The sequence below is a fragment of the Anguilla anguilla genome, chromosome 13 (assembly GCF_013347855.1).
Source record: "Anguilla anguilla isolate fAngAng1 chromosome 13, fAngAng1.pri, whole genome shotgun sequence".
Taxonomy (NCBI): Eukaryota; Metazoa; Chordata; class Actinopteri; order Anguilliformes; family Anguillidae; genus Anguilla; species Anguilla anguilla.
In genome coordinates this window covers 13,972,808-13,996,734 of record NC_049213.1, presented here as the reverse complement: position 1 = coordinate 13,996,734, position 23,927 = coordinate 13,972,808, and the positions used below count along the sequence as shown (strand labels likewise).

General features: G+C 42.2%; 1 protein-coding gene and 1 long non-coding RNA gene across 3 annotated transcripts in view; one reads left to right on the top strand and one right to left on the bottom strand.

The window, feature by feature from the left end:
• LOC118211494 overlaps nucleotides 1-23,927 on the bottom strand; it is a 68,149-nt gene that overhangs the window by 6,687 nt on the left and 37,535 nt on the right. Inside the window, exon 3 of the long non-coding RNA XR_004762015.1 lies at nucleotides 5,762-5,959. This is a non-coding gene — a long non-coding RNA (uncharacterized LOC118211494). The remainder of the gene's footprint in view (nucleotides 1-5,761; nucleotides 5,960-23,927) is intronic.
• Nucleotides 11,272-23,927, top strand: part of LOC118211493 (teashirt homolog 2-like) — a 33,321-nt gene continuing 20,665 nt past the window's right edge. The window contains exon 1 of one of the 2 annotated variants that reach the window (XM_035388741.1): nucleotides 11,272-11,578. Coding sequence is in view for 1 of the 2 variants with exons in the window: in XM_035388740.1 (XP_035244631.1) it covers nucleotides 11,758-11,797 (40 nt within the window). In the remaining variant the exon portion in view is untranslated. Of the gene's footprint in view, nucleotides 11,798-23,927 lie in introns of both variants that reach the window. The other variant, XM_035388740.1, reaches the window with a different exon arrangement.

The following is a 23,927-nucleotide window of genomic DNA, read 5'->3' as shown; positions in this document are numbered from 1 at the left end:
TCATCAAATCTAGTCAAGCAGGAGCTGAATGTAAATTCCTGTTAATGCATTCATGTTTGATTATCCTACCAATAAATGAAAGCCCCTGTAAAACTTATTTATACTAGTATTTAAAATGTTGTTTGGGCCACAAGATGAAGATGAACATTTAAAAAAAAAAAAAGTCTAACCAGAAAAGTACTGCAATTTCCCTTGTGTGTAAAGTATGTCACTATTTGGGTACTCATTCGCTTCAAGTTCATTTACGATTGGCAGCCCACTAAACGGTTGCACTGCTGATTGACACAGACACGTTCCGCCATAGACACACGTTCCTGTAGTGGGCAGTATAACAACGTTGCTCCTTTCAGGACAAAAATAAACTCATTTCAAATCTGAACTGAATTACATAGGCTTATCAAATCATGTCAATTGCAGAGGGCCATTATATCGAATCATTTTGACTGCAGAGCGTCTTTAAGGATGAATATAAAAATGCTTCAAAAATAAGAGGATAATAACCTACCTTCTGTGGGAGCAATCTGTTAGAGTAATACATTAAAGAGCACATTAAAGGTAGGCCATATTCTGTAGATAGAACATACAGCTTAAAAATGAAACGTGCCTGTATTTACATTGGAGCTAGGCTCGTTCGTTTTCCCTACCACCATACAGGACAGATATACTAAATTGTTGGGTCTTTTTAAATTTGCAGGTAATGTAGTTTTGTGCTTCTTTTCATTACATTTCCTATTTGAATGCAGAATGTGTTTCGCCATCACCACATTAGTTTTTCCTGCGTTTCGATCAGGAGCAAGTTCGGCTGGTACGCGTAAGATGCAGGTCACGTGTAACAGCGGGCTCTAGCTTAGCTGAGCGCTATGGCTATCGATTTTGCCTCCCGTCCACGTGGGTGCAAAAGCGTTGCTCGACGTTCGGAGGCCGGCCAGCGCAAAAAAAGGTCAAGGGGTCCTTTTCGAAGGGGCGAACGGCAGCTCTGGCAGTTCCCCTTCCTCTGTAATGGAGCAGACCTGATTCAACGCGGTCTCTGTCCCGCGTGCCTATTTGCTCAATGGCTTAATGTGACAAATCTGTTTGTGTGTGCATCTGTCAGGAATGGCAATTTCATACTTGGAAGGGCCCATTTCGTCCAGAACCTCGTTAGGGCTCAGCCCACTTTGCCAAAACAGGAACGCAGCGGCGAAACGATCCAGCGCAGGTCCGAAAGCGCAGCAGCGTGGAAAGTAGCCCTTTTCTGTTCCGCGGGCTCATTAATTCAGTCTTATTTTAAGAATGCTTTTTCAACATGGGTGCAGCGTGATCGTCAGAGCAGGGGTTGAACAGGGACACCAAAACTCACGTCCATAGTTGTTTATTCAAAAATAATAAAACTGCCATTTCAAAACCAAAAAGCGTTCATGTCCGTCGTAGAGTCCAGTAAACCTTCAAAGAGTCCGTCACAGAGGATGATGGCGTCGACCCCTGCTTTGGAGTGCTCAGCATAGTAAATTAGGGGCACCCAAAATCTGAATATCCAAGCCCCTCGAAATATTGACCTGTTTGCTGGAAGACCCCCAGTTAATAATAATAATAAAATGGTATATGTTGAGCCCCTACTTGAACATCTACTATATCCTGCAATAAAGTGGCCATTTCACACACCAGTGCATGTGTAAAAGTGGATTTCATATGCTATGGATCACTATTCAACAAGCATTTATGAAAATTTAAACATAATGTACTACATGAGAATGGCACCAATATTATTAAGGGCACGGAAACCTTTTGTGTAAATCACATTTTGTCCCACTGTCGACAATATGCGATTTATGAAACATATTAACATGAGAAAATAATATTAAAAAGGCAAAAATGCTGTTTTTTAATTTAATTTTTTAATTTTTTAATTTTTACAGAGAATGCCCCGGGACACTTTCATGGGCCCCCTGGGGCCCCAAGCTCACTGTCGAAAACCTCATCCTCTCCTTTGAGGGCAAGTGATGTCCAGTGCTGCTCATTTCCAAACTTTAGTCCACTGGATGAGCTTCACAGATGCAGAGAGTCAGAGAAGGACACTGCATATGCAGCTTGTCAGAGAAGGACACTGCATATGCAGCTTGTTAGAGAAGAACACTGCATATCCAGCTTGTTAGAGAAGGACACTGCATATGCAGCTTGTCAGAGAAGGACACTGCATATCCAGCTTGTTAGAGAAGGACACTGCATATCCAGCTTGTTAGAGAAGGACACTGCATATGCAGCTTGTCAGAGAAGGACACTACATATCCAGCTTGTTAGAGAAGGACACTGCATATCCAGCTTGTTAGAGAAGGACACTGCATATGCAGCTTGTCAGAGAAGGACACTGCATATGCAGCTTGTTAGAGAAGGACACTGCATATGCAGCTTGTCAGAGAAGGACACTGCATATGCAGCTTGTTAGAGAAGGACACTGCATATGCAGCTTGTGCAGGAAGACTGTGGCTGCCCTACTGTCCAGAGCGGGAGGGGTCCCTGGTGCGTGACCAAACATGGCCCACCTGCTGGCTGAATCACTCCCCTCAGTAATCAAGCAATCACATCAATTAATTAGTCAGTCAACCAATCAATTCAAGTGGCTGCTTTAGCCACGGCCTTTACGGTCCGGGTTGTTGGCATCCAGACCTGCGCGTGAGTGTAAATCCTCCGCCTCGTTTGCGTGAGTCAACCAAACCACATCGGGAAAAGAGGACTGAAACGGGTCCACAAACCAAGCAGGGAAATTCCCAAACCTTGGTAACTGACACACATTTTTTAGGACGGATTCAGAATGAAGAGTTAAAAGACTCTTTCCGGTGTGGGTTTGATGGACATTTACTCCTGGGTGACGGTGGACCGGTGGCCACGCTCTGCAGTTCTTTATAACCCGTTGACAGACAGTAGCATTAATTAAGACACCGCTGGACTATAATTGTGTCAAGAAGTAAAAAAAAAAAAAAAGAAAAGAAAAATCTAATATGACTAAAGGTTACCAAGTGCGTCCTCTTTGGAGTCGGACGTTCTGCTTCCCATGAATATTAATGCGCTTAATGAAGACGATCTTCATCTTGCCATTGTCCTGCCGTCAGATGGCAGTGTATTTTCTCTTGGTTAAAGAACAAATATGTCAGGGGAGAATGACTGTCCAGATTTTTGTCTCCAATTAAAATGAATGCATTATGTGAGTGTGTGTGCGTGTGTGTGTGTGCGCGAGCGTGCGTGTCGGTGTGCGTGTGTCTGAGTGAGTGGAGTGAGTGAAAGACCATTCATTTTTACAAGATATTCAATACGACAGAACCAAGAGCCAAATACTTAGCCTCTCTATTGTTATTGATCAAATCTGTTAATATATGTGCACTTTAGAGGGGTACATTCAAGCCACAGAAAGGTTGTCAGGTTTTGTAGAGGGAAACAGGCTGCACCTGATGAGGTCCCACAAGATACCAGGCGTGGTCATATGAAAGTCAGGGCGTTGTACGAAGAAACAGAAAAGTGACAAGTTAGCAAAGCCTTCTTGATGCTGTCAGTAGAAGAGGGGTGGGAAACACATTTTTCACAAGTTGTATTGGGATTGTGGGGGTGAATTTGAGAAGACATGGGTCCAGTAAGCAGATGTTCTTGGATTGTAATGCAAAGTATAACATGTATGAATTTGCTGGTTACTGTCTGATAACAGACAGTCTACTTGTGTTTATAGGCATTGAAAGAATAGTGACTTTCTTTCTGGTCCAATCAAATCATTCATGTGCATTAGCTTGTGAATGAAAAATTAACTGAACAAAGCACACATATACAAGCACATTCACAAATAAACAAGGGAACTAACAAATACCTTGTTTTACAATTGACACATTCTGTTGAACCCAGGCCAATGTGTCAATGTAACTTCATCATATCATTTATGAGGTATAATTGCTGGACCCAAATATCTCATTTGAAATATAATTTGTTGTTAACTTCAGCATTGTATCTGTTTGAGTTGACAATGTAATGCACTGAAAAAATAGGCTTAATTCACATTAATTAAACGCTTCCATTTTGCATAATCAAATTACCAATGCGTGTTATGATTGAGAATATATTAGCCCCCTGCAATATAGCCAGCAGTGAAAATGACTAAAAACAGAATTCTTCAATCAAGGACCTCTAGTCATGCTAATTTACTCGTTTTTAAATGCAAAAACCTGGAGCCACATGTGAGAACTCAATTTTAGAAATAACTGAATTAATGCATGTTTGTACTGGGAACAATATTTATTTAATATTGATATTTTCTTCCAATCCAGGCCTGTCTACTTCTGAGTTATGTTTTTATTTCCATGATTATTGTTCGACCAAGCAAGCCACAAGACCTTAAAAGAACACAGAGTAACACTAAGCACTTCAATATAAAACATAATTATCACTGCCAATCACAGGACAAGAATTCAGATGAATCTCTTCCAAGGGTAATTTCATTCTTTATGAAAAATTAGGCAAAGCTATTTCTGGGGAAAAAGTGCTCAGTTTTGCCCCAGGGCAAATCCTGTATGCCTGAGCAGTGGAGCGACTTGAATAAAGACCTGCTGTGGCTGACATATCCTGGAAGTGTCATTGAAAGAGTACCTTTTGTTCCCAAGGTTCACATATGTCTACGGCTAATGGATTTAGGTCGGGGAGATAGCTTGTGTATTATAAAAGGGGCTTGGGCAATTGAGGAAACTGAGCAATAAGATTGTTCACAAGCAACTTTAGCGAGCAATCGATACAGTGACCTCCCCAACCTGTATTTGAAGTGGGAAAAAGTACCACCTGCATTAATCGCAAGCAAAATTTAAGGAAAAGCCGAATGTCGTTCGAGCTTCCCCGTGTATGTATTTTCGCGTATGTGAAACACCGCCGATTGGCTGGAAGCGTAAAACACAGCAACACCTGTTTTAAATTCACTGATTGTTAAGCACGAGGAGAAAGTTTTGTGCAATATGCATAACCAAATGCTAGAATAATGAGCCATCTGCACGTGTGATCCAGCCCCGGAAATGCCAAGCACCTACCATCTGCGTGCCACTTACCAGCTGTTTGCCTTCTTAATACGTGCTTATTTAAACTTGGGCTTGTTCCCCTCTTGGAAAACAATGATTTCGGTGGCGCTTTTAATTACTTGACAGCCGTGATGTCTGTTGAAATTGGGTCTGAACCATTACCAGATTCCTGTGAGAGCTCGTGTCACCGTCTCAATCAAATAAGAACAAGGCCGATACCATTGTTAGGCTACTTATTACAGCCCTGCATCTGACATTTGAAAGAGCACAAAAACTCACAAAATATAAATAAACAGAGAAAGGAATTTTAGAACCTAATCTGTCACTCACGCTTGGAGGCAATCAATATTTGTCCTACACTTCGACTCATAATAAAATACTCTTTTAAATAAAAGAAAGTGATTTAAGTAAAATACATTTAAAAAAAGTTTTTCGACAGTTCAGTGAGTGAGTTTGGCAATCACTGCAGTTTGCCCACTAAAATCTTTGTGATTAATAAAAGCTCATGCTATCAAGTCAAAGATGTATGCTGATAGAGTCCAGTCCTGTACATTTTGGAGACCAGAAAACAGAAAATAAAATAGAAAACAGTAAGATAATATTTACAATATGCGGGAGAGCCGTGACTGTGACTACGATTTCCTCCAAGGTCATCTCATAGACGTACAGAGGATCATGATCATTTGAATTTCAATATTAAAAAGACAGAAGGAAGTTAAATATCATGCCAAGATCAAACTTACTGATGGAACTTAATGAGCTGGAGGAAGCCTCAATTTCGGAATCAGAACAGATGGACTTTTGATGGAGGATGACAGAACAGCTGACCACCATCTACATTTGTCAAGGTATTTCAAAACATCAGCTTGAGATGTGCCACGATTTCGCTCTGCCCTCGGTGACGAATCCTCGGAGGAAGCTCCGGAAACGTCCGTCAGCGTCTGCGAATCAAACAGGACGGGTCAGGCTAAAACCGGCTGACAAACGCAGGGCGGACAGGCCGTCCGCACAACTAAACACGCCCGAGCGTCGCATGATGAGCGACAGTCAAGCTGATGCAGAAATGCCCCAACACACACACACACGGACGCATGCACACACACACTAAACATTACAGCCATCAACATCCAAAATTTAGGTGCCCACTCAGATCTGTAAAATCTGTAGAAACACGGTGCTGTAAGAAACAGGGTTCCCTGTAGTGGGCAAAAAATGTTATTGTATACAACATGATTACACACACACACACACACACACACACACACGCCAACAAAATGTCCAACATGTCAAAATCACTAAATACACAAAACACAAAAATGAACTGAAATCCACACCTTGCAGTATCAAAAAAAGAGACAATAATAAATAAGAAATAAATCTTATTTATATTAATGCTAATTCAATCTAATCTTTATATCAGTGTTGGTCCCCAGCACTAAAAATAAAATAAAATAAAAAATACAAGATAAAATAATTACTCTCAAAAGTAAATAGCATTTTGTGTGAATGTACTGCTTCACTTCTTCTGTTCTACCTTCCATTACGAAATATTTGGCCAGAAATATTTTTCTGTAATTCTATCTTTTGAACAGGGTCACAGAACAAAAGAACGTGAAAAAAGAGTCACATTTCTGAACATTACTTTCTCTTGATGTCATTCGGGCCTGTGCGTGAACACAATGAGGGATGATAATGACTTGCTCGTTTCTTAGATGACAAACCTGATGCAATCTTTCAGGAAAGGTTTTAAATGGATGAACCCCCGGGATCACTTACGCTTCTCTTCCAACATAAAACACATTGCGTGCGGTTTAGATTAAAATGGGATACTCCTTCATTTTATTCCTTTGTGCCTGGTTTTTTTTCTTGATGCGGGCACTTTGAAAGAAGACTACTACAGAACAGCACTGGAAGCAGAACACACTGTGTTTTCTCATAATCGTATTGAAAACGCACTGAAATCTGCAGATCATATCTATTCATGAATAGTCTAATAATACATTGCCAGTGAGCTCAGGACTGATTTGTAGATATCAGCCACCCATCTGTCAAGACAATTTGCAAAACAGCAAAAAAAAAAAAATTAATATGAACAAGGGTAAAATTCAAAGGAATAAGAAGATACAAAGACTCTGATCAGCACTGTGAGTGATGTCAACAGAGCATTGAACTGTGAATTAATGTCATTAGACCATTGGAAACTCCATTTCTAAAATGACTGTTGAATGGGCTTTTCCTCATGCTCAGACTTTCCAGCTGTTATGGAGATCGGTGTTCGTATGATACGCTATGATGCAGGGCTACAAGAAATGGGTAGGCCATTTCAGGATTTCGTGCCTGGCGGGATTTTCATTAGCATAATCATTTACTTGATTTGACCCTTTCCTGTTTCTGCATGACATTGCCCCCGGGCACACAGTGAGGTCCATATAGAAATGGTTTTGTCAAGAACAGTGTGTAAGAACTTGACTGGCCTGTGCAGAGCCCTAACCTCAACCCCATCCAACACCTTTGGGATCAGTTGGAAAGCCAACTGTGAGCCAGGCCTAATCCCCCAATCAGTGCTCAACCTCAAATGCTCTACTGGCTGAATGGAAGCAAATCCCTGCAGCAAGGACCCAACATCTATTATGAAGCCTTTCCAGAAGAGTGGGGGTTGTTATAGCAGCAAAGGGTGGACCAACTCCATATTAATGTCCATTATTTTGGATATGGTGTTGGATGTCAGGTGTCCACATAGTTTTGGCCACGTAATGTATGTTTTGCCATTTTACTGAAACAGCTGAATTTGTGCTGAGCACCCCATTTTCAGCCGTGCAAAATTAAGTAAACGGATGAGTGACAGGCGTAAACTGCTGCTCGAGTTTTGCATGGATTGTTCACAGATAAAGAGCCTAGTCTTGGCATTAGCTTTTTTCATCCATGGAGACTGCATTTGGAGTCAGAAGATTTATACTATTATGAAGACAAGTGAACTAAATATGGCTGAAAAATAATAAAACTGTAAGATGAGAGAACAGAAGAAGTGATTATGGATAGCATAGAAATTAGGTATATCAAGTACAGCAGTTTGTAAAGTCTTGAAAAATAAATAAACCACTCAGGGTCCCAGAAATAAACATCATACAGGTCAGCCAAGGAAGACACGTGCAATTGATGACAGATGAATCCTAAGGGCTGCAGACCCTAAGACAACAGTCAGTGTCATCATCTGCAGTCTCCAGAGGACAGGTGCACTCCACTGTATGCACAAGACTGTGAGACCAGAATGTGAGAGACTATACTGTAAAATGCAAACCTCTCATCAGCAGCAAGAAGGCCAGATTACAATTTCCCCAAAAATATCTACAAACTTGAAGAGTTCTGGAACAAAGTTTTATGGACAGATGAGAATATACCTTTACAAAAGCAATGGCAAGCAGAAAGTGTGGAGAAAGACAGGGACAGTCCATGATTCACAGCATATCACCTCATCTGTGAAACTCGCCTATACAGAGGATGTGATGGAGGATGGCATGAGTAGGATGCATTTGGAAGTGTGAATGCAGATGATGTCTGGCATTGTACAAAGACATATCCTCCAACCTCATTGGCTGGCACTTCATCCTGCAGCAAGACAATGACCCTAAACACATATGTTAATATTCCCTATTTCATAGCATTTGCAGTAATTTGCCATTTTGCAGTGTACAGATGACTGCAGATTGCCAGAAAGTGATTAGGAGTTTTGGATGTTTTCAGTATACTCTGTATCAAATAAAGCATGAAGTCTGTCATATTTATATCCTGAAGAAAAGTGAAAAACTCATATAAATCCCTCTGTCAAAGCATGCTTGGAAGTTATCAAAGATCTCTTCTCTCATCCCTTGGGTTTAAATGACGTTATTAATTTGCTTAGCAAACTTCCTTGTCAAGGGAGATTTAAATGACTTGCATTTTATAGAGCTTACCCTTTACACATCCCCATTTGTGACGCTGATTGTTTGCAGAGATGTGTACTGTAGTTGAGTGCACCATCTTGTTTTGCATATTAAAGTCAAAGGCCTACACTGTACAAAAGTTACTGTCAAAAATTCCCCTGCAGCTTACCATGAGTAGCAACTGGTTCATCTTTAAGTATGTAATTGCAAATTAAAATTGAATATCTGCTAATCAGCATTATCAGTTCCTATGTATTAATATTGGCAATGTTCTTATACTTATGTAATGCATACATCAGTAAGGGCCTGCCTTGTGTAATTTCAGTCAACGTAAAGTTTATATCCTCACGGTTTTCAAAAAACGACAGACAGGGCCCTTTGACTCATCCGTGTCAACACTTCACGCCTCGCGCTTTAAACTTCTGGTCTTTCGGCAAACACCTGACACGCGCTCGTTTGTTTGCAGGCGAGAGCTGGATGGACGGACGACACCCGCGCGCGCCTGCGTTCGCCGCGGGAGCGCAAACAAAGGGCCGCGGCGGCCCCGGGCTCCCGGCGGACGTGCGGACGAGGTCAGACTAGACGCGGAAACCGGGCGAGCGGCGGAGCGGAGCGTGCCGGCGGAGATAGCGCTCCAGGGGAGGGATGTATGGGGCCTGTCAGCGTGGGCATGTTTTGTGGGGGGGGTGGGGGTGCTAAAAGCTGTCAGACGGGGCCTGACAGCGGTAGGTTTCCAAGGTGATTGATCACGTAGGTTCAGAAGGAGTTCAGGAGAGGCTTAGACACGACGGGCGAATGACACCCCTGTGTCCCGGAGAAAAGAGAGGGGATGATGAAATATGTTATTGCAGGGCAGAGGGTAACACTGACTGCAGCAGATTATCAACTCGGTGCGCCCCTCCCATCTCCCGCCACCCACCCATGGCCAGGCTGGCACCCAATGCTGAGCCTTCTGCACAGCCTAAATATAAACAAATGCTTTAAGGCAACAGTATATGAGCGTTAATTTGAGAGGAAATTATGAATCTTATGCAGATTTACTCTTCCTTTCAGGAGGAGAAAGTTATTACTAATTATAGGGTCCCCTTTGCAAAAAAAAAACCTGAAGGCATTAATATATACATTTTCCCTTTTATGTGAATTTGAGAAATTAAACTGCTTATGTTTTACATTTTTAGGTTTCACATATTTAAAATGGAAGTAAATGGTGTTACAGTCTAATGCGGGGATCAGAGTACACAAATTCAGCCTGATTTCAGCACGATTTTGTCGTCGCCGACAAAATTCCAGCGTCGGGCCCGAATATGAACGTCGGGAACGACGAACGGGCGTCTTTACCCCTTGTAGTGTGACACAATCGAAGAACAGCGATGTGGCGTCTGGGACGGACCACGACACCCCAGCGAAAAGTCTAGCATGTCAGAATCTTTTGTATTTTCCTGCCTAGTTTGACAACTCCTACTACGTGTTCCTTGACGTTGACCAATAGGACGACAGAGTGCTCTCTGGTGCACCAGACCGCCAGCATCTGTAGCCATGATTGACAATTTCTTGACCCTCCTCCCCGACGACCTATGAACTCGCGCAAGGTCGTGAAAGAGCATACGATGATTGGTCGGGGTCATACTTGTAGTGTCTCCCGGCCAAGACACGGCAAGAATTTATGGCACTATGATTGCCTAATCTGACATGGTGACCATCGTGAAAGACAAAAATATTGTGCAGTCTGATCCCAGCATTACTTGAGTCCTTCCTTTTTTCATAATCATAGCAGCATCAAAAGACGTGCACTGAGACAATGTCCCTCAATTCAAGTAATGACCAAGGGAATAAAACACTTATTTTACCAGAGCCACATGCATTGCACCCGAGGTCGTGAACCAAACAGAATATAATATACCATTTTAGTTATTTACTTTTGGATGTCTGACGTCGACAAGGTGTTAGGTTTTTTCATTTAAAATATTTCTAAAAATGACAAATAAACACAACATGGAAGCACACTTTTTGATGTTTTATTATTTTAATTATTGTAATATTAATTAAACAATTCAGCCAGCTAGATCTAAATAAATAAATAAATAAATAAATACACGAAGAATAGACACCCCCAATGTAGGTTTCAGCATAGTTTACACCAAGTAACTACCGGATTCCTACCTGCGAAATAACCATTGAAACAACCGGACATAATGTTTCGTTAAAATAATAGGTAGGTTACCCATAAAATATATAATCAGTAGCCTACCTAACAGAGGCAGGTTGCATTACGATTAGTCTATTTTCTTGCCTTACCACTAATGCTGCAAACGTTTGTCATTTCACTTCAGTGCAGTCTTCCTCCCCCTCCTGCCTCCTGCCTCTGTAATAGACTCGTGGATGTAGTCAAACAAATGTTTTGCTGCCGTCAAGTCCAAGCGTGGAGGGAGGAGTGTAATGTTCAGTTTGTTCTGTGGGTCGTCCTTTGCTGGCATGGCCTCGCCCCGTTAGTGATGCGTGTGTCACTGTCACAGTGTATCCCAGGACTTTAGTGCTTGCTTTATAGCCTACATACAGGAGCGAAGAGACCAGCATTGGACAGCAAGAGCTAAGCTTTGATAGCGGAAAAGGAAATAATTTCCCGGAGACCTGGAATTAAAGGTTTTAAACCTCTCTATGATATATGATTTCAAGAAACGTTTTGTGGTGTTGGATTATAAAGAAGAGAACGTAAGTAGGCTACTAAAATAGTACGGATTGGTATTTTTGAGTAATATTTCAGATCACATAGCCTACGCATTTACCTGGGTAACAGTCGTCGCGAATCTGAAGGTTCAAAGATGCCAAGAAGAAAACAGCAAGCGCCGAAGCGGGCTGCGGGTAAGGGGGTAAATTCATTTATCATGCGTCCATATTGCGCTCTTTCACGCTTCTTAGAGACGAAACTTTTTTACAGGGAATATGCTGATTTCTGAACGGTTTCAGCTGTAGGATAACTGATGAACGCGCCAGCTAAAATATCTGGATCATGTTCAAGTCTATGTCCCATTCCAAGCGCCGACATCACAGTCTCCAAATGAATCATTTTTTCCATATGCGTTCAAAATTTCACATAGCCTACTTTACCAAATGTTATTTAATGAACTGGATTTCGCTGAATTCTTTCAAAAAATAACTATTGAAACTGTTTCAGCCTCTTCTCTAAAATGTAGTTACTAGACAGACGATAAGGATAACTATTGTTATTACAAGGAGCACATTATGTGGAAGGCGTAATTGTATTAAAACATCACCACGAGTAATGCAAGTGACTGAATAGCAGACGAAAATTCTCTAACAGATCAGAAGTTGTTCGCTGGAAACTCTGAAAGGCTCTAACATTCGTATACTAGCCTACTTCTTGACTGGAGCAGAACACATGCTGTAGTTAAAGACAAAAGGCTGGCAATGAATTGTCGTAATCTATTTTATTTGTAGCCTATATGAAGCGCTGGCATTCCTTTACTTCGCATTTTATATGCAGCTACGATCTCTTTTGATTTCTGATGTTCCTTGTTATCGATTCAGGGACCTGCGTGTTCATGCACAACCTTGGTAATCCATAGTCCCAATATATTTTCTTTTTCTCACTCCCGCTCTCCCTCTGTTGTATTGCCAGATTTAGATTTGACATTTGATTGATCACCTGTTATAGGGAGGGGGAGGGTGCGCTTTGATCTATCAGTCCCTGATAAATGACAAGTCACTCGCGCTGGTAACCCATGTGTGTTGGTGACGTATTGCCTGCCCTTTGAGTCCCCCCAGTTCAGACATGTACAATTATTGTCTTGTTTTGGTTATATTGTGGGTGGATGGTCTTCCACCCACCCCAGCCGCCTCCACCCTCAAAGCAGGATTAATGTTTCGAAAAGAAATCCATGCCCCTTGAGTAAGGGATCGTCCTCAAAGTGCCTTACACGAGAATGGAGTGTGGCATAGTTTTAGGGGGCTGAAGGACTGCAGGTTTGAATCTCAGGTGGGATACTGCTGTTGTGCCCTTGAACAAGGTACTTCATTGAAATTGCCTTGGTGCATAAATCAAGTTTTGTAAATGGATATTATGGTCAGGATTTTTATCTAAATTTGTCCTTTAGTTTACAGATAAAAAATGTGGTGGATTTTCTCCATCTTCACAAGCACAGTTTGCCCATTTCAACAGTCACCACAATTAGCGTGCTAAACAAAAGAAGAATTAAAATGAACAATTTAAGTCAAAGTTAAAGACATATGCTTGTTGGAAACAGTTAATGTCAAATGAAAGCTGAGTGATTGTCATGACATGTAATGAAGGCAATATTTTACCCTGGATGAGGGTGTCTGTCATGCACATAGATTGTGTAAGTACAGTACATGACATGATGAACTCAATAACCACCTAATCTTTCAAGAAAAACAATTATTAAAAAGTTGCCTAAGGCTAGGATCTAGGGCTAGTCTTTTAGGGCTAAGATACACAGAGTCCCATAGGATTTCCATAAGGTTCTTCCAAGACTTTCCCTGAAAATGATGATCTAGAATAAAGTGCTATCCATTTTCTTTACCTTATGTGAAATAAGCCCAATTATTCTTAATAAATGTCTAGCACCATGGCATTTACTATCAAATCTAAAATTTTTAGTGTGCTGCTATTGGTAATGCACTGGCAAGCTCTCTGGCTTTTACATTAAGTCCATCACCAGAAGTAATTGGTGGCTAGCATTCACTGCCAACAGTATGTGAAAGCACAACATATTTTGTAAGTGATGTGTCTTTACAGCAGTTCCCCTCATCTTCAAAGAAGCCACTGAGGATTAGACAAGTACATCAACAAAAATAAATAAATAAAAATAAAAATCATTGAATCTTAGTTATATTCTAAATATTGAAAACTCATGAGAAACACTAATCTGAGTGGGAGCCCTCCAGACACATTGCAGCCATGTTATTATTTGAACAACAATGCCTGTGTAATGAGAAGTTCAAAAGGAACAGAGTCGTACATTATCACAGTCAATTCTTCACTGATTAATCCAGGATCCAAGCAGTTGGATTATGATGCTTTTTCTATTAATGTACAAAGAATAGAATTTCAAAAAATATTCTGTCAAAACGAGACTCAAAATATCAGTCTTCAATACTTTAGCTTCAGCACTTTATTTGTTGTCTTCAGAAGCGGTTCAGTCTTCTAGAAATTACTGCACATAAACATAATTTGTCAGCATTTTATTCAAGATGAATTTGTCTTGTAGGATTTCTAGGTACATGTTTCACAGTCTACCTTAATCCTCATGCTCTCTTTCGAGACGTTGCGGTTTGCTCTGCTGCTAGTTTACCTTCATAAAGTGACAGATGGTGACATAAATGCACTGCATTGCTGGAATTTCACCATGCCTAATACAGTACCGTTGTTTCCGAGCATAAAAGCCATTTGGGCAATTATCACTCTTCCTTACGGTTTAGCCTTCAGATTCCAGATGGTGGGTTTTCTGTGCCAGTAACGGTAGATTCTCCCCCCCCCCCCCTCCCCACCCCCAAAAGAATTGAATACACTCATGCGAGTCCCTACATTCCAGTACCCCCCATTCGGGCCCCCCCCCCCCCCCCCCCCCCCCCAGCCCTTCATTCATACTTCATTCAGCAGCAGCCTTTATCTAACATTATATATGTACAATTATTTTGAGAACCTCGGCGAAGATTCCCCGGCGCCGAGTTTGTGCGCTTTCAAAGCGCAGAGCCCGTAACCTGGTAAATGTGTCAGCCCTGTGGAGAAATAAGCCTTCCAGAAGTCTCTTCATTGTTGAGGTAATTGTCTCCTCCCTGACAGGCACATTCATCAGCGGCTTAATGGTCAATCAAAAGTTGGCAGGCAGAGTGTTTTCATTCTTTCTTGTCCGCTACATTAGGAATACTTAATCAAAATGTCTCCGGGTAATGGCTGTGAAGAGTTCATGACTGACTGATCCGCTGTCTGCGCCGATAGAAAATTAACAGCTCGGCGCTGGGAAGATGTGGGCCCGCAGATAAACAAATCGCGCATTAATATTTCATCTTCGGGAGCCCGGGCCCGCGGAACGCCAAGGCTGGAGTATTCCTGGCTGTGTTGTCATTCCTCTTTTTATATTCCTGAAGGCTCTCTCCAGCTGTAACTCATTTCGCCTGATGACTTTACTGGGGTTACGGGGAATGACGACAAATTGATTACCTGGCGGAGGGAGAGAGGGGCAAAGAGATGAAGGCTGACAGTCGTGTTATAATAATGTGTTTAATGATGTGAGCGGGAAGAACAAGGGAAGTAAGGTATTAGGATAAGATGCAAGGCATACGCTCTCTCTTAAAGCCACAGCGTTCCTTCGTATTATAGTATTAGCTTTTTATTTTCTATGGCACAACTACTTAAAAAAAAATAATAATATATATATATATAGGCTGTTACACAATTACACAGGCGCCTCTGTTCTTGTAGCAATCATCCAGCAGGAAAGCGACCATTTTGGGATCACCTCCACGAATTTGAGGTAGCCCTTTCTTCCTCAAGATCCAGCCGACGAGGTAATGTAATCAAAATGATAACGGAGGTCAAAACAACGAGGTGATGCTTAAAGATGATGGAGCTGTTCCTGTCACTCCTGTCTCCATCTCTCCTTCGCTTATAATGAGCAAGTATTCATTAACGACATCATTGTGTGCTATGTAATTCATTTCTTAATAAACCATTTTGTTTATAGTAGAACCACAAAGATACAAACCTCAGCCTTATGGACACAGTTATGGGTCCACCCAATGCAGTATGAACGTGGAAGCAGTTTACACAGTTATGCTCTATCAATATCAAGCTCTTTAATGTCACTGATGCAAAAAGGGCGAGCGTAAAACTGAAGCTAGTCACATTTTCCATTAATAAAAAACAAACAAACAGAAGGCAAAGTTGAACAAAGGTACATGCCTTAGCCCAAAAGAATACGATCAGCAGTGTTCAGTGTGAAGAAGGGCCAGAGTAAAGTCAAACTGTTTTCAAGAGAGGCCAAAAGAGTCACTGAAAATGTATCCTTCAGAAAATCGCTGTGGGGGTGGGGGGTGGAGGTGTGAGATAATGAATGTCCTAATGAGAACCTGATTACTGCTGGTTGGATTACTGGTTTGTTTAAACAGATGTACGGCTACAAAAAGCATTAACACAGTAAGGCCACAGTAATAACAATTAGGATCCGTAAGGTTCAATAAAATTAGCTTATTCTGATGTCGTTGACAAAGTTACAGACCTTTTAGTGATCTGAGTAATCCGAATCGTTCATAACTCAGAGGTTCTACTCTACCGGATGTATTTTTCTAAAGGTGAGAAAAGTGAAGGCTAGAACCTACAGCTGAGGCATCTCAGGTTTAGCCTTGGACATGTCATCGGCTGCAGAGCACTTAAACGTCCACAGCAACATGGCTCCCACCATGGAAATTGAGAGCTGGCAAGAGTTCCCACAGTCCCCATAGTCCCTGGCTCTCCTGTAGAACTGTGTGCATTGTAGTGTAAAATAGTCCCTGGCTAGCCTGTGGAACTGTGTACATTGTAGGGTGTAAAATCATCCCTGGCTCTCCTGTAGAACTGTGAGCACTGAACTGTGTGCACTGTATGATGGAAAATGGTCTCTAGCTCTCCTGTAGAACTGTGTGCACTGTAGGATGTAAGCCAGTCACTAGGTCTCTCCTTTAGTGTGGTACGGACTGTAAATGGGTGTAAAATAGTCATTGGCTCACTGGTGAGTATGCCCTCTTAGAAAAAATGGTTTTGAAAGGGTTCATACGGAAATCCTTTTCAGTTTTTTTTATGGAACCCTATATTTTGCCCTGACAAAGAACTGTTGAACTAGATAGGGTTCCTCTATGGAGACACAGAGGAGCATTTGGAACGCATTCTTCTGCGTGTATCAGCTTCTTGTCAGGGTGTGTGGTGCAGCTGCAGAATTGGAATTTCCCAATTGAGGAGAAACAACATTTTGGTGTAAATCTGTTGCCCACACAAGAAATTTTTTAAATGGCTGCATTGGTCTGAATTCATTGACTTCCTACAGCCTACAGTTCTACTATCCTTGATTCAAGTTGTTCTGGACAAGAGAATTGCTAAGTGCCTAATCACAAATACAAATGTAAATTAGAAAATGGGTGTTCAAAAACCCATTTTCCATAATGATGGATTTACAACTATGATTGCTTTTACAAATGACTTAGCATTATATTAAACAGAAACACTTATGTCTGATGTGTCCAACCTTTATATTGTAGAAGCAATGATGGCAGTGTTTCTTGAAAGAACTGACTTGACTCGTGAACGATTACTGTTATTAAATTGTGGGTGTAGAGTCACGTCAGTGGCTGACAACCTATTGTTTGCAGAATCTTAAAATCCACCACCTACTTAAACAGTTTTTTTAAAGTCATTATCTAACCAGCGTATGAGAACTACATGCTTCATAAAGGCACACACTGCTTAGTGTGTATCCATAGAGTTAATGTGTAGGTGTTTTTGTGCTTTCAGAGTTTATCTTGCTGTACAGAAGCATGAATGATACAACTAAGTGAAAGATGATAACACACCACTGATACTTACTGCAAAGAGATTATATAAATATTTTCTTCTCAATTTCTCTCAAAAAATGTTGACATTATCCTACTGACATACTTTAAATATTTAGGACCAAAAATGACTACCAGTGCTACTTTAAATGAATAAAAATATTTACAATGTGCTATTGAAACATCTGTTTGTGATACTAAACTTAAAATAATGTTTCTCATATTTTCTGGCCAAAAAAGTCGCTGTTTGGATTTTTCTGGACAGTGCCCAATGTACAAGCCTCTGGAGGCAGTGTTATGATCTGGGGTTGCTTCAATTAGTCAGGTCTAGGCTCAGCAACGTTATGCGGGAAGAAGTCAGCTGAGTACCTGAATGTACTGAATGACCAGGTTATCCCATCAATGGTTTTTTTCTTCCCTGACGGCACGGGCATATTCCAGGACGACAATGCCAAGATTCATCGGGCTCAAATTGTGAAAAAGTGGTTCCGGGAGCATGAGGAATCATTTTCACACATGAATTGGCCACCACAGAGTCCTGACCTTAACCCCATTGAAAGTCTTTGGGATGTGCTGGTGAAGACTTTACAGAGTGGTTCGACTCTCCCGTCGTCAATACAAGATAATGCAATTCTGGACGGAAATAAATGTTGTGACGTTGTATAAGGTTGTCGAAACAATGCCATGACGAATGCACGCCGTAATCAAAGCTAAAGGCGGTCCAACGAAATAAAGTGTGTGCAACATTTTTTTTGGGCAGGCAGTGTAGTATTTATCCCTCTGTGTGTTTCAAATACAGTAGGCTACCGTTATCAGGTTTGCAATAATTTTGGACTAAAAGTGAATTTCAATGTAAAATCTGGAAACTTGGAAGACTGAAAATATACAGTATAAGCTGTGAAAATGTAACCAATACAAAAAATTGTTGGCCGGAGGGAAGGTCAAGGAACGTTGTGGATGGACTGAACAAACCCCTCTGCAATGGCCTCCTGTTACTGCCTGCTACATCGTTGGTCAGTTCTTCGCAATCGGCAAAACTCTTGCACTGCAAGATCTCCGTGGTGTACGGGCACCTGGTAAGTAAGCCAGCGGACTTCACAGTCAGGTGATGGATGGCGAGGAGTCGCGGTTCCGTACTGTTCTTTGGGGAGGAGGAAAAAAAAGAGGAGGAAAACAACATTCGCACGTGACCCGGCTAACAATGCGGGTCAGTCGAGCTTCGTTGGTTCTGCGTTTTTCTGGACTCCGCCCGTTTCGTTTTTTTTTTTGGTCTGCCTCTACCTCGCCGCGCTGTGCCCGTCCCATATCGCCGCGCGCCCTTTTTTTCCGAGGGGTTTATCAGCGGGCCGAACATCTGCTTCCCCCGTCCGTCGAGCGCGGATCGCAGCTCGCGCCTCGACCTTGAGCCCCTTTTTACAAATCCGCCCCGGGGTGGGCTTCACACTTCGCCGCGCGTGAGAACGAGCCGGGCGACGGCCGCGACTGGCCGGGGTTTGCTCTTCGTTAGCGGAAGGTAAATTACGCTTTAGCATCAGGAAGCATTTCTCCCAGCTGTGGAGAGTTCTGGAGACATGTTCGGAATGGCAATAGGGACAAAGATCAATGTATTAATACTTAATGTGGGAAAAAAAACAAGCTCCCATTCTGCCATCAGTTTTACTCCTGTGAAATCTGAGCTAAGACAACCTCAGAGTGGAACTCGTACAGTATGAAGGGTTTATAATGGACAATCACGTTAAATAACTGTTGGAAGCCTTTTCAGTAGTGATGCGTTTTCAGAGATGGACACTCTTTCCCCCAGTTAGGCCCCATCACCCAGGCTTGCTCCGAGAAGCCCAGAAAGACAACATGTCATGAATGTCGGGAGTCATTGCTTCCTGTAGGCCCTCCCCTGTGCTATCAATCAGAGAGATTCATGGGTATGTCAGAACCCATGTGGCCACTGCTGCACCTGGTAGACTTCTTGGCACGGGCTTGTCCGTGAGACGGCCGTTTTGAGTCACATTCTGTCCGTGCGTGGGTGCACGAGAGCTTTCGTGTGCGTGCGAATGTGCCGGATTTTGTGTGTGTGTTTGTGTGTGTGTATGTGTGTGTGTATGGTGTGAGTATATGTGTGTGTGCATGTGTGGTGTGTGTGTATGGTATGTGTATGCCTGTGTGTATATGTGTGGTGTGTGTGTGTGTGTGGTGAGTATGCTGTGTATGTGTGTGTGTATGTGTATGTGTATATGTGTGTGGTGTGTGTAAGTGTATGTGTGTGTGTGGTGTGTATGCTGTGTATGTGTGTGTGTGTGTTCTGTCCTGCTCTGCGTCAGTACTTGCACCCTGGCAGAGTCCCAGCCGGGAGATTCAGCCATTGTCCAGAGCCTTCATTTGGGGACTTCATCAGCCTCTAAATCTCCTTCCCCTTTCACCTCTGGGCATACATATTCATTCCACCTCCTCTTGGCAAGCGCTGCAACGCAAACTGGAGCTGGATCCGGCCGCTTTTTTTCTTTTCTTGAAATTACATCTGGTGATACGGTTCCCTCCCTCTCTCTGACCTGAATTTCAGAAACTCAATGCGGGGGCCACGGAGGCTCAGCCACACAGGCAGTTGTAGCCGTACATCATGTCTACAAAGAAAAACACACTGGATTCAACCCATTTTCATTTATAGTTGAAGCAATAGAATGTGTGCTCTTTATCTTCGATCATGCCTGCATTGGAACAGACAATGATAATGAATGCCTGTTCCTTTGTGTGCCTTGTTTGCGTTCGAGGCTAAATTGACTTGCAACAAATATGCATGTATCCACTGAGTCACAGATTATGATTTGGTTTTATGATTTGTTTATTCAAACCAGGATGTGCTGATGGTGTTTGTTGTCGTTTTGTTTAGAGAGAGAGAGGGACAAATAAACTTTTAACCAGGATTGCAAAAAGTATAAACTAACCTAATGATACAAAATGTATCAGGAACAATGTGAAATGAGTGTGGTTTCTGGGATAGTGTCACTGTGAGTAATTTTCTTTTTTGATTTTAAAATAGTAGAAATTCACAGTAAACGTTGGTTATGCAATTTGACAATGACCCTTGTGACAGAATTTCTCCACATTTGGCAACCAACATAGAATATCGGTTACAGGAAGTTACGGTACATGTCTGTAGTCATATCCACCTCTGGCTCCTCATGAATCGTCTGACCTAGACAGCTGGGGATGATCAGTGTAACAGAAACTGTGAGTCAGTACAGCCCTATTGACGACTGAGTAGTGTGATGTTCCTGGATTTTATTCAGATGTAACATTTCTCCCAGGGAAGCCAATGGCAGCTCAGAAAGTATCTGCTTAAAGCATTTCCTGCCCTTTCCTGACAAAGGCCCAGATGAAGGCTCTGGTAATCTCTTTTCATCTGATGTAATCCTTCACAAGAACGTCGCTTGGGTTGCTTTGGATTCCCCAGGGGAAACATCTCTAGATAGCATCTTAGGAGATAAATAAACGCATTGTAAGTTAGGTAAGTAAGCTTGGCCCACAGCTCAGTTACATTTTGAATGCGCTGTTCCCGCTCTGTTGCAGCATATCTGCTGTTTAACAGGCAATTATGGCATGCAATCCAGTCATGCGTTTCTTGTGAATTTGTCAGATCACAAAAATGTCCTCAAAATGGTTTCCTGTGGAAAATAAGTGTGACTGAACCTTTTTACAACATAGCCATAAAGTTGTGGTATAGGGGTGGGGGGAAAAAAGACAATGTAGAAAAAAAAATGTTGGTGTTTGTGCCCTGGTAGGGTGTGCTGTTCCCTCATGGTCATATAAATACAATATCCCAAAGCCATGATGGGAACACAGTACTATAGGAGGCATTGTGACTTTCAAAACCATTATAGACCTTACAGCTCAAATCATAAAGGGAAAATATATTGACTCCACGACATATGATAAATAGGTCTCAACCTGTGGTAAGAATAGACACACGGTATAAAATGTTATAGCCCACCCCTTCTTTTTAATCGCATTGACCTTGTTTAAATACTGGTTAAATGAGGAAAAATAACTAATTTGTATTATATGTAGATGTCAGTGTAAATATATGGCCTCTAACACCCGTAAAAGTGTGCTATTTAAGGACACTTGCCTGTCATTTGTGTACTTGTATATGTATGTACTACTGACTCCGGTAGTCTCCTGCAGTGGCTTTCTACCAGGCTATGGGCACTGCACTCTGATGCGAGATTTCACCCTGTGAGTAATTGACCACTTTGGATAAATGTCTGGGAATGACACCGGCATTATTCTCCCCTGAAAGTTTGCCCTGTCGAGTGGATGAGCTAACTGTCTCCCGCAAATATATGGGTGCAATTTTCAAAATGGGTTTATAGCATGCCTTTAGAGAGGAGGGGAAAGATAGTGATATTACCGACTTTATTATTGCTGTCTGCCGCCACCCAGAACCATTTGATCAGTCTGTGTTCCGGCAGGTGTGTGGCCGACTATTAGGGCCCCGCTATTGCTTCATCAATGACTGACACATCGTCACGGTGCACCCTGTTGAGAAGGTCGTATAGTGTGAAGCGAATACCGGAATGTCTACTTTGCCATTTTGAACCCATAACTTGAGCCGACTCCCCTGCTATTAAGGTTCCTCCTGAGGAAGGGGGTCAAGAGGGTTTGAGTTAGTTTTTTCGAAACGTCGGGAGACTGGTTGTGTGCAGGCAGCTGGGCACGGCGGTCCCGGGGTGCGGTGGCAGGTTGGGGCAGAGGGAGGGGTGGCAGACCACAAGGTTCAGGAGGTGGCTTGGGATAGCCCTGATGGATTGAATTGTGAGCAAAGTCAGGTGTACTTTATGGAAAGAAAATGACAAATCTCCTGATCAGGTAACATGCGTCAAAGTAGTGTAAACAACACTGTGTTTGAAATGCTGATCTGCAAATAAAAGAAATAAATCTTGCCCAACTGTAACATTAAATTTGGTTTCATTGATTAATATTCATACTGACATCAGTTATGATCTTGATAGAGAAACACAAGGCGTCCCCATCTTTCAGTGCTGTTCTGCTGTGTAGACCAATAACTTTACTTCCAGAGCCTGTGAGTTTAGTTAAGTTAGGACCAGCTTTGAACAAAAAGAACACTGTGAGCCGATACTCAGCCCCAACGCCGCTGACCCCGCCCACTCTCGCCTTGGCACCGCATGAATGCTGACCTTTAATAGCCTGGTGGGTGTTAACTGAGAAAGTTCCTTATTTCAGGGACCGAAAGCAGTCAGAGAGGAATGGCATTTCATGACTGGCAGCAATCAATCACCCCCGGAGGGAGGCTGAAGCAGAGGCCTGCGGTTTATTGGAAAGGCGGAGCAGGGAAGAGATTACCGAAGCCGCCCGCTTCACAGGACCGGCGATAGACACGAGCCCTGCAGTCTGAAACCGTCCCGCCAGCAATCAAGGCGCTCGGAGGAACACTGTGTTCCGCTGCGTAATGTGTGCGAGTGCGACAGATTTGTTCTTACAAAAAAGCCAGGATTCAATCAGCACCTGAATTTCAACTCTGGCAGTACATGCAAGCGAGTGTTTCCCCCTCCCCTTGCTTTTTTTTATTGCAAACACAGTTTGGCAGTCAACTTTTTGGTGATCGCTAAACTTCTAAAACTGTTTGTTTTTGAAGAGCACGTGTGAAGGATAACTGCTTACAGAAAGGGGTGGGGCAAACCAGGGCCACTCCTCTTTGGGGGAGTGGCATGTGTAGAGTTCAGTGTGCTTTGCTTGGGTGCCACTTCTTTCCAGGCATATATGCGTATCTGATTTGCATTTCATTTGATCGTATCTGAGGATTTTAACGGGCCTCTCATCTCTGACTACGTGCCTAGGAGCTGAAGAGAAGTTGGGTTCTCGGTTTCAGAAATTGTCGGAAAGGGGAACAATTTCAAACAAGTGTTTGCAAAGTTTTGGTTTTTGATTTGGCTTTATTTCCACCAGAATACCTGTGAGGGTGAGCGGCAAAGTTTCTCTGGTTTTGTTTTGAGAAAAGATGTTTCAGTTGGTTCATTTGTTTCCCAGTTCTGAATAAATAAACATCCCTTTGTAGGCCAAGAGACCCATGCTTGGTGTCCGTCTGATCAATTGGGTATGCTGCCTGCAACAACTTGAATCTATTTATTAAGCAAAAAACTGACTGAAGCCAGACCAAGCAAAAATAAAAAAGCAGCTAAAAAGGATAAAAGCACTTTTAATTGCTTTGTAAATGACTGTGATCTTGATTAAACATCTTTGGCTTCAACAAGACATTTCTTCTTTTAGTTGTTAAGCTGAAGTATATACCTCATAAAGTAGTCCATTATAAGCCTTTTTCCAAGGGATTGAAAATCAATCATTTAGCAGTGAGTATCATTTTTAATGGAATGCTGCTGGATGTACTTTCAAAACCTAGCATAAAGCCCGGATGACACGC